The 16,719-nt window shown below is 43.5% G+C and overlaps 1 protein-coding gene across 1 annotated transcript in view; it reads right to left on the bottom strand.

The window, feature by feature from the left end:
• Window positions 1–16,426, bottom strand: part of LOC133425034 (fidgetin-like) — a 49,099-nt gene extending 32,673 nt beyond the window's left edge. Inside the window, exon 1 of the mRNA XM_061715684.1 lies at window positions 16,349–16,426. Within this exon, the coding sequence (XP_061571668.1) occupies window positions 16,349–16,376 (28 nt within the window). The 5' untranslated portion in view covers window positions 16,377–16,426. The remainder of the gene's footprint in view (window positions 1–16,348) is intronic.
• Between the last annotated feature and the right edge of the window lie 293 nt (window positions 16,427–16,719).

Here is a 16,719-nt window from a genome sequence, read left to right as displayed (position 1 = left end):
GCGGGACATAAATCGGTTGCCAGCAAAGGCAAATTTGAGGCTCCAAGTTTGATACGATGCAGTCTAAGACCATAGTTTTCACTATCTGGCGCTTTCTTTTTTCAATAAAATGAGTTGAGCAAAAATAACCCGTCTCAGAAAAATAAAATACGTATGACTTTCTTGTCAGGGTCCTTTTGTTTGCCATCAAGTCAATAAACACAGATCAAAACATTAACATGAAAACTGAAGAAAACGAAAACAAGTAATTTCAAATGTTGCTCCTCCGTGTTTGCTGATTTCCATTACACAGACTAAAGACATCAATTAGCCAATCTGTGCCTGTTCAAAAGAAAAAAGGATAAAAAAAGAACGAGGAAGAAAAAAAACACGTTATTTGGAGTAAATCAAACACGATGCGAAAGACAACCAGAGGCAATAAAGAACTCGGGGCTGCTTGATATCAGATCTCGGAGGAGAAATTTGATGGGCACCGATGAGCAGAAGGCATCTCGGGAGAATTGGACATGGGAGAGATTTAATGTGATCATAGGGGACGCTCATCTTTCAGGGAACGGGGTAATAATGAGCAATCAATAACATCCTTAACAGAGTTAGAGCGACTGGCTGACAGCAGATGTAAGACTCTGGCTAACAGGCTACGTCTGATCTCACATTACCGCGCTGGATCTGGGTTTAACATGCACACACACAGAAAACATGAGCGTGCACAGCGTATGGATGCATATACACCCAGCCGTCCTCTCCTCTTCGTAGCCAGTCACCCACACACACACACACACACACACACACACTCTCCTCAGGTGACATCTAGCTGTGCTGTCTTGTAACGATCAATAGCTGTAATCACATTCACAGGCAATGAACATGACAGTAGACTCTTGACTCGTGCACACTCTCCTCGCCTTATCTGCTGCCTGCTAATTCCACACTAAAATTATAGGCTGCACCTTCACCAGACAAACCCTCCACATGTTTTCTGAAGAGTGCTTTTCATGTATTTTTTGTATTTTACTACACAGATGGGCGGAGCGAACAGGACATCACAAGTAGGCCTGTGTTGAAAGAAATCGATTTTCCGATTCTAAATCGATTCCCATTTTAATTCCTAAAAATCGATTTTTTTTCATCATAACATTACAACTTTTGGTATTTTTGTGTTTATACCCAAAAAAATTATTTTTTGTTGGACACCATGTTTTTGCCTTTAAATATGTTTAAAGGTATGAAAACATTTAAGTTTTCAGTTATAATTGCATAAATTGTCTATATTTCATTACTTTATATACTGTCTTCAGGTTACATTTGCTTAAAATGCTAAAAACCAAATTCTCAAAATTTAAAAACCCTAAATGAAAAAAAGAAAAACGGAATGTGGGAAAAACTAAAACCGATTTCATACATCTCTGTTTGCTGCCCGGGATCTGTTTGATAATTCTACTCCACACAATGTTTCTGAAAGCAGTTCTATCAGCATTCTGGGAGCTGATTGGTCCTTACAGCATCAGTAGCTGCCAATACTTGCTGTTTAATCTCAATATAATACTAGTATTAATATGTTGCAGAACTACAGTCATATAATTCATGCATGTTTTAATAACACTCCCAAATCGATATCGGAATCGAATTGAATCGAATAAAAATCTTGATAATCAATTCTGAATCTTAAGAATCGGAACCGAATCGATTCTTGACATTTGAATCGATCCCCAGCCCTGATCACAAGCCAGCTGGAACACGCTCACCTTATGTCAATCAAAGTTAGCCCTTTTAGGGCAGTTGACTTAGCAAATGCTGAGCTATGATGCTCTATATTAATATATGTGAAACAACATCCGAAATGAGGACCAGCGAAGCTCCGCTTGGATCCGCAATCACCATCGTGACCGGTTTCGGTTGAACCCGGAGGGTCCAAAGAAGAAGCTAAGCCAAGAGCAGGCAGCTTGTGTTACTCAAGTGTTAGCTAAATGCATGGGGATGTTTCGCTGCAGACTTCGCCAGCAGCTCCACAGCGTGGCGTGGACTGGCTGAAGGACCTAACCCTTCCAAATAGAAGACCAGAGGGTCTGAAAAAGCTGCAGAGCTGCCAGTAAATCACTACCCATCCATCCATCCATCCATCCATCCATCCATCCATCCATCCATCCATCCATCCATCCATCCATCCATCCATCCATCCATCCATCCATTTTCTACACCCATTTTATCCTGTGCATGCTGCAAAGTTGGACATTTAAACACTGGACCTCAAGGATCGACTGTTTTGGAGCCAACCCCCTAGTGGCCTGTTGATGAACTGCAATTTTACGCAGTATGGACGTTCAAATGGCTTGATTACAATGGCTACGACTGCTAGCTATGTTCGTGAGGATATAAAAAGCACACCAGGTTGGGATACTGTTTACAAAACCACACTTAAAAAACCCACGTTCAGAATGTCTAATCCCCCTAGTGGTGGTTTGTGTGTGCATTTAAACTTTTTCATCTCCTAGCTAATATCAATCCAATCTAACAATCTTTATCCAAATGACCAGCACTGATCAATCCCACTCAATTGTATGTAGAGCAATAATGTATCTATTTGACCGTGGACACCGCATTAACATTAGCGAGGTGTGCTGGCAGCTAGCTGCTTGTTTCCACCATTGCAGTCCCGCACAATCAACTGCTGTTCAAGTACTTGGCTGTATGATGCTCTATGTATTCAGGGGACTATTTTTGGCTGTTCCCACACAGGTCTTATCCATGATGGTAAATGTATCTTGCAGCTTGGATGCAAAATATGAATCAAATAATATCTGAATACCTAAATTGAAAACCTCATGTCCACGTCACGAATGAATGGATATCGGGGTATTTGAGTCCAGCCTGGAGCACCAAGCACTTTGGCATTAGGGAAGTAAAGTGAGCTTTTACCCCTTTAAGTCAGCAGTTTTTCACCCTTAGTTCATTCACTCACTCGTTCATTCCTGCCAGACCCTCAACTTTCTGCTGTCCCTCATCTCTCCAAACTCAGACCATGGCACCACCTAAGAGCCACTGGTCTTTAACGGGAATCACTCCCCAAGAACAGCAGCCGGTTTCTTCCAAATGAGACAACAGGCTACACTTACTCTATAAGAACAAAAAAAAGTTTTTCAAACATTTTCAAAAAAAGGATTAAAGGGTGGGACATGGCTGGGTGCACACAAGTCAAATAAGGTTAAGAAGACTTCTACGTTGTATATTGACATTTTTCTTCGAAGCTCGTGTTATCACTGTTTTATGAACTAAAAATGTTTTGTTCTTCTGATCTAAGACCATTCAAAACTTATAAAAACTGCACTGACAGCGGCCAGATGAAGCATTACGATACTTCAAATGTTGCAAAATCATAGCAGTGTTCCCACATTTTTCACACCATCTGCCAATACATATCCCTAAATAAGTACAAAGAATTTTGCTTTAATTTGGTTAAAGAGTGTTATTAGAGGATGACTTAATTAACACACCCTTTATATTTGAATACAGCTTTGCTCTAAGGCGAGAAAGACATGACAACACAGTGGATGTGCAACGTCACCAGGACTTTTATCCTTCTCATAGGTTTTTTTTTTCATAAATGTTCACAGTGCAAGTATATCATCTGCACGCAACATTTCAGTGCTGCTTCCCTGTCTGAACCTTGAATTTTGATGTCCGTACCTTGGGCTTTCAAGCAGTAGAAGTAGAAGAGCCGTGCAAAGCAGGGACAAAAGGGTGTATTTATTAAAGAGATGAGTCGGGACGTTAGATAAGGACGGGCTCGGCAGGCCTGCTCCAAGATGAATGTCATTCCACCACTGAGGTCCCACGGGGGCGATGAGTCAACGCTGAGGAACTAAGAGCCGACAGAGCAGCCAGAAAACCACGCTAGGATATTTCCATTTTAGAGAGTGGTGGGGTTTTTCTTCCCTCCTCTCATAACATAACCTAGTTTGGTGTTTTTTTCTTCACCTTTTCAAACTCCTGGCCGTTAACCTCGAACACAACACATTTACCTGCAACTCCTCCAGAAGGCTGATACAACTCGCGTGTTTCCTGCCGCGGCCAGCAGTGATTGACATTCAGTCTATAGACTGTTTTTTTGGAACTTCATACTGCTGCAGATGCCCTGGCTCTTTTTCGACAACATGCACTAACAGCTGACCAGATGTGTTTGAGGGTTTCAGCGTCTCCTAGCAACAATAAAATGTTCTGGCACGACAGTCAAACACGAAGCCTCGACAGACCGAGGCTGGCCGGCGCAACTTTCATATATAGCGTTGCCCCAGTAACTCTGATTTCCCTCCCAGCGCAGATCTGCATGTGCGAATGCTGCCCGACCCCACCTCCCTCTTCCCTGGACTCGGTCACAGCTTCACGCATCCCTTCATCAGGTTGGGAGGTGTCCCCGAAGCGCTCAGATCCACGCACCTCTTTATCTTAGCAATGTCCGACACTACACAGGAAATGAGGCACACAAGAGCAATACAGCCAGCAGCCCTTGTCAATCACCACACACTACTTCAATTACCACTCTATTCCAAATCGTCTAACTCTAAATAAGACATGTGGCACAGTGGTAAAGTGGGTAAATTGAATTGCTGATGTTATGCAAGCTAAGTCATTAGTCGCATCCATATAGGGAAATCAGATGCTCCATAAAACACGGAGACAGAGGTGGTGTTTTATTTGGAGGAAGTGATAAACTTCTTGCCATCTGGGCATAAATCTGCATTTTTCTAATCATGAGAGTGCATGTTTGTTTTTGATGCAGCCCCCTCATATTATCACACTTGTTTGCTTCGTATATATCTGAAGACAGAGGCGAAAAAAAAAGGCAGTGGGGAGCAAATTTAGAGAGAGGAGACAGAGAGACAGAAACAGAATGCCAAGCAGATACACTAAGAGAGAAACAAAGACGGAGACAAACATACAGTGATAGGGAGATGGGGGGGAGAGGAGGAGACACATATGGAGAGATAGGGAGGGATGCTGGATGTGTGTTCTGCATCCCAAGGGATCACTTACTCAGTATAGACACAGTACTGGAGGACAGAGCACAACAAGGGTTCATTGGCCAAAATATCTCCCCTTTACACACACAGACAAACACACAATCCCTCCAAGCAATATTCCTGTAAGCACTCGTCCACTGAGAATAACCGCATTGACTGAAGTGGAGAGGAGGAAGGAGTGTAAGAGGATGATAGAATGAGAGGTGGAAGGAGAAAATAAAAGCGAAGGGATCAGGAGAAAGCGAAAAGAGGAGTGTCCACCTGGCTGGTGTCCAGGGGAATTAAACAGCCTGTTTACCCATCTCAGCGCTATGTTAGCCTAATGCTACGGACATGAGGCCCATTGATTTGTGGACCAATAGACCTGTCCCACAGCACGGGCAGATTACCGAGATCATTGGCTCCACATCGAGCAGACGCCGCCTCGCAGTCGCATGTCCAGGCAGCAGTTTTTGATCATTTCCTTTATTGTTTCTAAACTACAAAACCCACGAGTGTATTTGTTGAGACATAAATGACATTTGTCTAAAACGTGCATCCAGATAAACATGTCCATGTGCACCAGGACACAACCGCTCCATTATTTCCACTCAGCACCTGGAAGTATGCTTATTACTTATTATATGAAAGAGGATGGTTTAAGGGTTTCTTAGACGCGCTGCATCCGCGCACACATTACACACTCTGACAAATATTGGCAAGACGTCCTGGACTCCACACCCATCAGAGTTTTTCTACGTACGACTCACTTGCAGTGAGGAAAAGCAAATCTTTTACTGCACTTTCTTGTGGATCTCAGACCAACTACGATGATGCTGCTGTGACCATTAAATGTTAACATTACACAATATTAATGCTTCAAAAGTTTACTCACAAGGCCTTCAAAATGTAATTGCTAGTTTTTAAAAATCTTCCAAAAGCGAATATTTTACAAAATACACACGGCTTTGGCACACGAATGACCCTTATTTTGAAGGAGCATTTCCCTCGTGTTAGCACGTAGCTCTGAAACATCAAAACTGCAGTACGTTTGTGAAAACATACGTACAAAGCTTAAACTAATGTTAAAACCAGGACTAGGGAAAAAAAAGGAAGAAAAAAAGACAGAAGCTTGTTTTATTCATTAGCTATGTTGTAATTTATCCAGTTAGCGTAACATATGCTACCAGCCCTGATATTCTGCTCAAACTACAAGCAGTTTTAAAGGAAATCATCAAAATTGGGGTTCTTATGTTCTTTTTTTTTTTCTTATTTTCTAAGCATCAAAGCCAAAAAAAAATATTTTTAAACATTGTCCTTGCCAAGTGTTTCCTCTAGGTTACACTAAATTTACATTTGTTAAGAGTTTGGTAATACAATTACCTAGAGACTGTATAAAAACGTTTCTTTCTTGAACTTTAGGAATACCACAAATGTCTTGTAGTTCACGTCATCCCCCATCTCCAAGACGCCGACCAACACTATTTTTGTTTTTTTGTTGTGTTTTTCAAACTTCTGGAAAATTCTGAGCAGGAAAGAAAATAAATGAACACCCTTTTCATCCCAATCGCAGATGGACACCTCAGGTCTACAACAGAGAAGTGACAGTTCTTGAAGCTTTGCTGTCACTTTTACTAGAAAAGAAAAATGTAAGCATCCACTGCAGAGTTAGAACAGCATGTGAGGTATATGTCTAATGAAAAACTAAGTCTGTTTTCATGATGTATTATATTGTCTTAAGCACTAAAGAGGCTAAATCTGTTGAATTCTTTACTTCTTCCTCCCCACCGTGGAGCACAACTTGAATACCTAATATTTCAATGAGCCGCTGCTCTGGGTGTCATATTCTCTTAGACAGATGCATTCAGCTCCGTGCAGAATACACATTTGTAGTATTAATAGTGCACACTGCATTATTTCCAACTGAAGCCCCCCCCCCCCCCAAAAAAAAACATAAAAAAATAAAAAACTTGCTGCAGGACAATAAAAGACCACACACACTTAAAGCTACAGTTATCCACAAGTACAGCCCAACAGTGAGAATAATTCAACATTCTCCACAGTTTTCACTCAAGTCACTGTCCCACTTGATAAGCATGAAAATCCATTTATCTATAAAGGAACTGTATGGTCTGGACTGGACAATGTCTCTTTCATGGTCCCTTGCAGGCCTTTTTTTTTAGTGCACAAAGCCACCCAACTGACTCCGCCACTTCTGTAATAGGCCACATTCATTTGATATAGACACATCAAGGGAGATATTCCATTGGTTTCACCCTGCATCACAGAGGAAGCGATATGCTCTGAACATAAAAGAACAATGGATGCAAGGCAGATGCAGTTAAGCAAAGAGAAAGAAAAAAAAAGAAAGCGACTGGACATCACGCAGTCCTGCGTATGAGCACCATTTGTATGCTGGTGTGAACGCACGGACAGAACACCACATGGAAGGACTGAGCTGAAGCTGGCTGTCATTATCGCTCCACTTTCTCCTGCATGTGAAAGTTACTGTTGAGACTGCGAGTTGAGCCGGAGGACACAGACCCAGATTTAAGCCTTTGAGAAGAAAGAGGAGGAGGAGGAGGAGGAGGATGTGGAGGAGGAAAAGTAGTCAGATTACAGATTAGGGGGTGTGGAAGTGGTGGGATTAACTGTGTGGACTAAAAGGTAGTCCAATGTACAGCTCACCACTTTGCTACAGGGTGTTGTCACAGTTATCCTTGTGGATTATACCGTGGTTAACACAAAGACCAAACTGCGCCAACAGAAGCTTAATATAGAGAAAAAGCAAGCGCGCCATCCTGGAAACTCTTACTTGAACGCTTTCCACATAGTTACTGCGCATCTAATCCATATTTGTGTAAATAAGGAGCTTCACAACACAAAGACCTTTGAGACTCTGGTATTAACAACGATGCTACGTCTTAACCACCCTCTGGCTAATGCAACTAATGAATGAGAAAATGCTAGCGGGCTAACGGCTCTAATTCTCCTTCACAAGCTATCATGTTGCAGCCCAGACACAGATCAATACCATTTGCTCAACACACAGGAGGCCTGGGAATCTATAAAAGGGCTTTTATTGAGTAATTAAACACCCATTACTGTCCCGTGCAGCCAAACAATAAATTTGATCAGCCTCTCAGGCACAGATCCAGCCATGATTAATACTCAGTACTGGCATGATATAAAAGAACACAATGACATTTCGCTGAGGCCCGTTTTAGACCGCGGTAACAACACGAGTTGGTCTGTTTCAAGGGTGTTCAGTTGGACAGCAGCGAGGAAGGCGTTATAGACCACATACTGGTAACTCCTGCTGATCTGGGCTACCAGGGGTCACAACAGAAGGGCCAAACCCTGCTTTCTAAATGGTTGACGCTGCATATTTTCCTTTATCATATCTAAATTGGACATTTGGGATAAACACTTTCCTCCGGGTGACATGATAGCCCCAAGAGTGGAATTATCCACCTTCTTTGTCTTGATCTACACCCAACTTTGCATATTCCTGCATTTGCTGGACCTCAGAAATAGGCGGAGAAACGTGCATATGGCAATAGAGGGAATGTGCATGACGTCACAGATGCGACTTCACAGCGGGTTACGCCCACTGAGTGGCAGAAAGACTGAGTGGCAGAAAGACTGAGTGGCAGCGTAGACTTTCAGTTTGAGCAACTGGAAAACATGTCAAATGGGAAAGAGCTGTTGTGCGATCGACTGTACTCATAGATTTAGCAAGAAATCAGAGTTATCGTTTTACAGACTGCCGAAAAATAAGCTTGAGAGAGACAAATGGATCGCTGCAATTCACAGAAACAACTGGATTCCAGGCACCGAAATGTGGATTTGCGGTTCCCATTTTGTATCAGGTAATGTTGGATTTTTGGGTAGCTAACGTTAAACGGTCAAGTCATAAAGTTCGGTGTCCTCATCACTTTAATTTCACCAACAAATCCTGCCTTGAAGTAGGACCAAGCGTCAAGACTTTTGTAAGCCTTCAAGCTTTGCTTCGTGTATTTCCCTGGCGTAGAAATTAAGTACATATAAATAACAGGATTTGTGGCCAAATATTAATGTCCATGGACCACTGGTTCTTGGGGTAACTGTACGGGTCACTGTCAAGTCCAACTGCCTTTAATTTAAGCCCATAATCGGCTGTTATCCCGTCTTCTCCGCTAGTTGCAGCTGTTTTTGCTGATGTTTTGCCGCTAAGTGCGAGTAAGGGGGCTGGTCCAGTGGGGAAGTGACGTCAATGCATACCCTCTATTTCATAAGCGGCACACCATGCAGAAGAGCCGGGGCTTGTTGGAGTGGCTGACTCCGCCCCCCTAAAACTGCCCGCTATGAACAGACGTAGGAAGACATGGTTGAAAACAGGGGCTTTGCTTTGCATCCTTGGGGTGAGGGGGTTATGCAGTGTCACACAATAATTCAGGAATGTGCGTTACCTTTTAAGACCAAACAAACAAAAGAAAAAACAAAGGAATGATGCTGAAATTTTGGCATGACAATGTTAATGTATGATTCAAGATGTTTTCAGTCATGTACTAAAACTAAGACAACTCTTTTCTGTTTTGTTTTTTTCTTCAATTTTCCAACGTCTCTTTCACTTCCACAACTCAAAACCCTGCAACAATCCCGCCCTTGTTGGAGAATATTTTGCGTTGTTGAGCCCACAATATGGCATCTGGGTGATTCTCCTAAATATGAATGGCCCATTCACGGGGCTCAATGCCGTCGCTTGGCAGTGGCCCTGCCTCCCCTCCTTCCTCCGTACTCAAAACAATATTCCGCGCAGCAGTCTTGGCACTTTTCCCTGAAATCAACAAAAGAGGAACTCGAAACTGTCCCTGAAACCCTCAAAGCATTAAGCCTCTGTGAGATGCAAGTACTTGGCACAAGCAAAGCGATTTAATGACAATGGGCAAATCATACAGTGCTTTGAGAGATTTAGGGGATACAATAGCACTCCGTTTCCAAAGCACACATTAGTAAGCATGTCATTGGGACCCCCTGGGGGATTTGAGCAGCCTAGAGTATTGTGTAGTGGAGAGGATAAATATATGTTACTGGGCAAGAAGATGGAGCGCTGCCAGCGCCTCCCTCCTTCACACAACATACCGCGGGTTACAGTGTGAGCAATACATTAATAGAATAATCTTCTGACCACACAAACTAACTCGACAAACTGAACCCATTTGGCTTGTTAAGTGTACACATTGCATTGCATCCAAAATCAATTTACGACCATTTAACAGAGCTCAAGAGGTGCAGAGGAGGAGAGATTCTCACCTCAAAAAAAAAAAAAAAAAAAGCTCCTGCCCGTGAAAATAAAATAAAACAAACAAAAAGAAGAAAAAAAAGAGCTTGATATAAATGCACGGCGCTTGCAGCCATGCTGACCTCCGAGTGCTAAACAAAACCAGCAACGGACAAGCAGACACCCACTCAAAAGTCAATACCATGCGTGCCTCCTCTTCCTCTTGTATGGTTAATGCATGATGCCAGGTAGGGGAGACAGACGGAGAGTAGGATCTCATTATGCGCTGCATGCTATCATTAGCTATCTGCCACATGTGTCCATCCTGCCAGCAGAGTCATACAAGCAACATCCTAATGCTCTCTCCTGCTTCCTGTGGGTAAAACTTGGCCAACACACACACACACACAAACACACACACACACACACACACACACACACACACACACACACACACACACACACACACACACACACACACACACACACACACACACACACACACACCCCTTCCTGCCCTGCTTGCTGGGGCTTCACCAACAGATTTTCAAAGATTTAAAAGAATTAAATGTATTCCAAATTGAACCAAATTAGCTTTTTGTGTGCCATTTTTGTTTTACCTCATCGCTAAGTAATTATCTTCATGTTGTAGTCATTTAAAAATGTTGCCTTGGATACTGAGCATCCATAAAAAAAAGAAAAAGAAAAAAAGGGCCATTGTTGCAAATAAATTGAGGGACGTACATTCCTCTCCCTAAGTACGGTACCTGTGCTGGGCCAATATAAGTACTCTGTACTGGAAATATATACATTTATTTTAGTAGGACTTGCACTTATTGCATTTTACTATATCATCTATACAGTAGGTGCTGCTTGTCACAGTTAAAACGATCTGATAATGGAGTAACTAGTAATAACATTGTAATAACACTGCATGGAGGGTATTTTTCATGGCTGCAGCTGCATATTTAGCACACTGCCTTTTGTCTTGTCATTGATCAGTTTAAGGTGGCGGCCGAAGTCTTCGGCGCATCGGCTTCCTTTTTACAGCCAAAGTGAACCGAATCATCTCGGCGGTCGAGGTTCACGGCCGCCGCCGAGTGAGAGAGAGCGCCGTCTGCTTATGGCCAATCGAAGGCTGTATTCGTTTATTATTTCCACACTTAGCAGAGAGATATGGAGTCTAATATGCTGAGGGGAGAAAAAAAAAGGAATATTTGGACCCAAAACGTGGAGGTCCCCCTAACGAACAAGTTTCCAGGTGTCCAAATACTCAAAGGCCCAGTTAAGAGGAAACAGCATTTTCATTTTAGATTAAAAAAAACTAAGTAAAAAGATAAACTCAATTGATTCAGTAGAGATTTAAGTCCCAGCTGAAATACTTAGCTGATTTGAGCAACAGATTTTGACTTTTTTTTTTTTAAAGGGAACTGATTAGTTGTTATAAACAATTATTTTTACAAAGGAACCAATTTTGCTGTTTCTTACATGGGATTAGAATTGTATTTATTTTCTTAGTTTTAGACCAAACAGCAAATTTGAAGGCAGTTGGGATTTACTAGATATTCAGAGGTGAATTTAATTAAAGAGAAATACTGTCGATCCTTTTTTAGCAGCAGCTCTGCAGACGGATGCGGCAGGATCTGGAGCTGCTCGGCGACAGCAGCTGCAGTCGCACTCGCTCCCAGTTTGTGTCCATCTTCCAGGGGCCACAGGCAGCTCCGCGATGCCGTGCCACACGCCCAGCCACTCAGCATCCTTTGTGTGCATCCCCCTGGCAGCCCTCCAAGCTCACGCACACACACACACACACACACACACACACACACACACACACACACACACACACTTACACTCCCTCTCACACCCGATCAGCCATTGTTCATATACTACACACTTAAAAAAAGGGGTTGGGGGGGTAAGTTTTGCCAACTTAGTTGGTCGTCTCACGAGACGGCTGGCTAATCAAGACGTTCAGACTGATCCAGGATCAGGAAGCGGGGGGGCGGGGGGACGGGGGGGGGTATGGAGCGGGCGGCGACTACCTCTCCCAGCGTTACTGGAATCAGATCTTGGCTTTTAACACTTAGCAAGACAGTTGACTTTACTTTATTTTATCCTTTTATTCTTTTTAATTCTCGTCAGTTGTGTGAAATAAGACCTGGAAACAGGCATTGTGGCATAGAATTGTCAAATTAGTTTAATTCACCGTACGAATTGTTACAGATTACTTTTGTAATACTGTATTTGACCCGGTCTTTGTACGTTTTGACCGTATAGAAACATAATTCTTGCCATTGTAAGAATGAGATGTACCTGCTGTACTCTTAACTTTTAACAACTTGTGCTTTTTATTATTTTACCTCTTTTCTTATCATTTTTTTTTTCATTTTATTTGTTATTTACTGTTTAATTGAGTCTTGCCGCTTTTAATGTTGATGTAAAGCACTTTGAATTACCTTGTGTTGAATTGTGCTCTACAAATAAACTTGCCTTGCCTTTATCTTTTATTTTATCCTATTTTATTGATTGATGGTATGACTCTTACCTTTATTTTATTTAACATTTTATGTCTTGAGCTGTTTTGTCTCGTTATTTATTCTGTACAGCACTTTGCTCAGCTGTGGTTGTTTTAAACGTGCTTAACAGATAAAATTGGATTGGATTTGGATTGGATCAGATCAAGCCATCCAGCCAGAGCCCAGCGAGAGGAACAGACGTTGCAGACAGCTCTTTCTCTCGCTTTTTCTCATGCTTCTTTCCACGAGTGGGGAAAAAAGAAAAAAGAAAAAAAGAAGCGTCTCAATAGCATCCATCGTGGCGAGCTATTATGCATATCAATGCAATATTTAACTTCCACGACAATAAGCTAATTAGAAACCTTCTCGTTTGACGGCGAGATGTAGAGGATGAGCTGTGTGCCGCCATATTATTTATATAGCGTCTATTGCAACAGAAGTTGTCTCTAGGATGTTTCCAGAGACCCAGATCATGACCCCCGAGCAATTATTACATAAACAATGGCAGGTAAAAACTCCCCTAGTGTGATAAAAGCCTTAACCCAAACAGTGGCAAGAAAAACTCCCCTTTAGGAGGAAGAAACCTGGACCAGGACCTGGATCATGCCCCTACTCCATATCTGCTCAGGCCTACCAAGTTCCTAGCGTACTTAACACATCTACATGCTCGGCCAGGATCCGGGGCCTTGGACGCAGGGAAGAGAGTAAAGAGAGTGAGCAGGGACGTCTGCAGAAAAGGGGAGCAGCGGTCTGCAAAAGAAGCGAATAAAAACATGAAGCACTTGATTAAAATCAACAAAAAGAGTTGATCATCACGGAGGTGATGCCTTTCATTTTGCAGGGATTTGTAGAGAAATACGGAGAGAATTTGGCGGCTCTGATCTGTGATGGGTTTGCCCCCCCGCCCCCGCCCCCCCGTCTCCTGAGGATCTCAGCTGCAGACGGAGACCCGGGCTGACCCCGCAGCTGCTGTCGCCGCCTCGCCCGGCCTGTCTTCCCGGGTTTCTAACTTCCTCTCACCCTCAGCCTCCGAGCCGGTTCTGAAGGAGGATCACTGTCCACGTCTCTCAAGCGCATAAGCGCGATTCTGGGGGGGCATCCCAGTTCCAGCTGCAGGAGCCGTAATGAGATTAACGCATCCTGGAGTCCTGGCTCCCAGTCCCCACCCCCCCCAGACTCTGTGAGTGAGACGTGAGGATGCAAAAGAAATAAAAAGACTTCATCAACTGTCACTAAAAAACAACCCCCCCCCCACCCATAGGAAACTAAATAAAATGCAGCCAGTGTAGCAATAAGAGGGGGAGGTACAGAGGATCACGGTGTCAAGGATTTTCAGGAATTGGCGTCTGCTCATCTACGGAGAAGCGCAGGCAGCGGTCCTGCCGACAGCTGCTCGCCATCTCTAGGAGAAGGAACCGGGATCAGCGCGGGGGGGGCGGGGGGTGGGGGGGGGCTGTCAGCAAGACGCAGGCAAAAACACACAAAGACTGCACACCCTTCGCTACAGTTAGCTGACACAAAGCCCCGGCACCGTCTTCTGGGACGGAGAGGAGGGAAAATAAGTGGACAAAGAGTGAAATAGATGAGGGAGCGAGGAGACGAGGCGGGCTGACGCACTGTCGAGCCGACGCCGAGGACGGACGGGGACGCGGGGGGGGGGGGGGGGGGGGGGGGGGACAGGGAGATGGAGCAGAGTGAAACAGACAGACAGGTCCAAGAGGAATTTGTTTTATTTGCATGCGCCAGGCTCCCCTGGGGTCCAGCTCCACTCGGCGAGGCCCGGAGCACAAAAGATAACACTTAACATATTTGCTAGAAGATGACAGCCCTGCCTGGATGCCGTTTGAAGAGGCCCTTTTGTCAGGATGCTGAGACAGGACTAGTGCACTGATACGGACGCAGACGAGGAAACTAACAAACATCTCTCTCTCCGGCTTTCTTCCTGCCTCTTTGTACACGTCAAAAACCACAATATCCCCCCTTTACATCTGCCAGCAGTCCCACGGGGGAGCAGGCTGGATCGCAGGGGGACAGTAGGACAGCATTTAATAGTAAACATTACAGAGTGATAGAAAGTGTCAGGATCATTTATTTACGTCCCCGGTGGGAGCAGCATCCGCCACCCTCTCTGTTCACGTCAGGGGCCACGTTTAGGGAAATAAAGGCACCTGTACGCACTTCTCTCCCTGTTATCCCTCCTGTTATCCCTGCTAGCTGCCACAGATGTGAGGCGATACGTTACGTGTATAATGAGGGGGATTATTGCTACTGTCACCGCTGCACTCGCACACAGCCAACGGGTGCAGATCTGAAGCGAGGGATACACTCCATATGTTAGTACTTATCTACGACACACACTTCCACACACACCCCTGCTTCAGATGCAGCCACATACCCCCCCCCCGGTTTGGAGTCCGCTTCTAACAGAAATCTCCAAAAAACTGCAATTAGACAAGCTAACAGTTCTGCACAACTTCCTGATAAATATGCATGAAAATCCTCAGGTGCAGCCGACACTGTTTACAATAAAAAAACCTGGTCTCTTTTTAAAAAGCAAACATAATTACTGCCTGTCCTGTGATTCATATGAGCAGGAAGATGAACACACACTCAAACGTATGCAGGGAGCCGACGGTTCACCAACAGGGAAGCGGCAGAGACGAGGAGGAAGGAGTGGAGGATATGGAGCGAATGCATGTGTGTGTTTCTGCAGAGCGTGCGCTCAAAAGGTCAGAGGTCGAGTCTTCAATAATGCTTGCTACGAAAACCCAAGAACGTGCAAAGGTGGAACTGCGTTCTCGGCAATCGGAGCGGCGCCGCGTCGCCTCGGCCCTTCTTTCTGCACGAAACGCACGACAAATACGCGCGTTTGAAATCCCTCAAAAATAACCCATTCATTTGGGTTTTAGTCTTAAATTTCACTGAAATTATAACATTAATAATTATCACCGCATTCTGCTTCCATTTACAAAAAGTTGAAATATAAAAAAGATAAAATATAAATATGTATTTTGACTCACATGTGCCACTAATACCATTAAAAGATGAATAAAATCATGTTTGAACAGAAATTAACAAAAATGATCACTTTAAATCCTACCTGTCTTATTAAATCTGCAGATTTGAAGATTTCTAAAGTTCTACAACAATATTCCAAGACAAATTATGACTTTATTTAATATCTTAAAAAAAAGAAATTAATTAGGGCCACTGAAAATGAAGCCATCTGTAATTTAAATGAAGCCCACTTAGTCACCAAATATTAATTAACAAACTGTTACAGTAGCTTGTGTTTGTGTGATATGGCCTGCAGTAGAAAAATTACAAATAAATAAAACTATTTTGGGATATTTGACACCCCAAAAATACACTAAATAAATGCACGTTTTATATTTATGACAGATATGAAACACGGTGCAGGCTGGTGCAGATAACAGGGCTCAAATTCAGCTCCACCAGCTGTCTCAAGTCTTTTTTTTCCCCAACATTACCTAAAGCAATAATTTAAAAAGACAAAATGAAAAGTTGATGGAAGGAAGTTGATGAAAAACAACAAAAAACAGACTCACCATAGACGCTGCTGCTGCTGCTGATCATGTCGTGCTGAGACAGGGGAGAGGAAGAGAGAGGAAGAGGAGGTGAGATCAATGCTATTAATATGTGGTGAACAATTTTGAAGGAAGGATTCCTTTGCAAGGGGAGGGGAGGGGGGGGCGGCAGTGTTTTGGCTGCAGCACTACTTGGGCCCTGCAAGTCTTGCAAGAAAAGGAGTCTAACCTACATGCATCTCATTAGAAAGTGGAGCCCGGGATGACAGGAAGGGGGCTGAGGAGGGAAATCAACTGGTGCGAGTCAGTCGGGAGGACTTCAATCTGATCACAACGCCCTCAAAACCGTCCAGGGCTTGTTTCAGATGATAAATAAATAACTAAATACTGCG

This window comes from Cololabis saira, chromosome 24 (assembly GCF_033807715.1).
Source record: "Cololabis saira isolate AMF1-May2022 chromosome 24, fColSai1.1, whole genome shotgun sequence".
NCBI classification, from domain to species: Eukaryota; Metazoa; Chordata; class Actinopteri; order Beloniformes; family Belonidae; genus Cololabis; species Cololabis saira.
The sequence above is the reverse complement of the archived record's forward strand: the minus strand, read 5'-3'. Positions and strand labels throughout refer to the sequence as shown.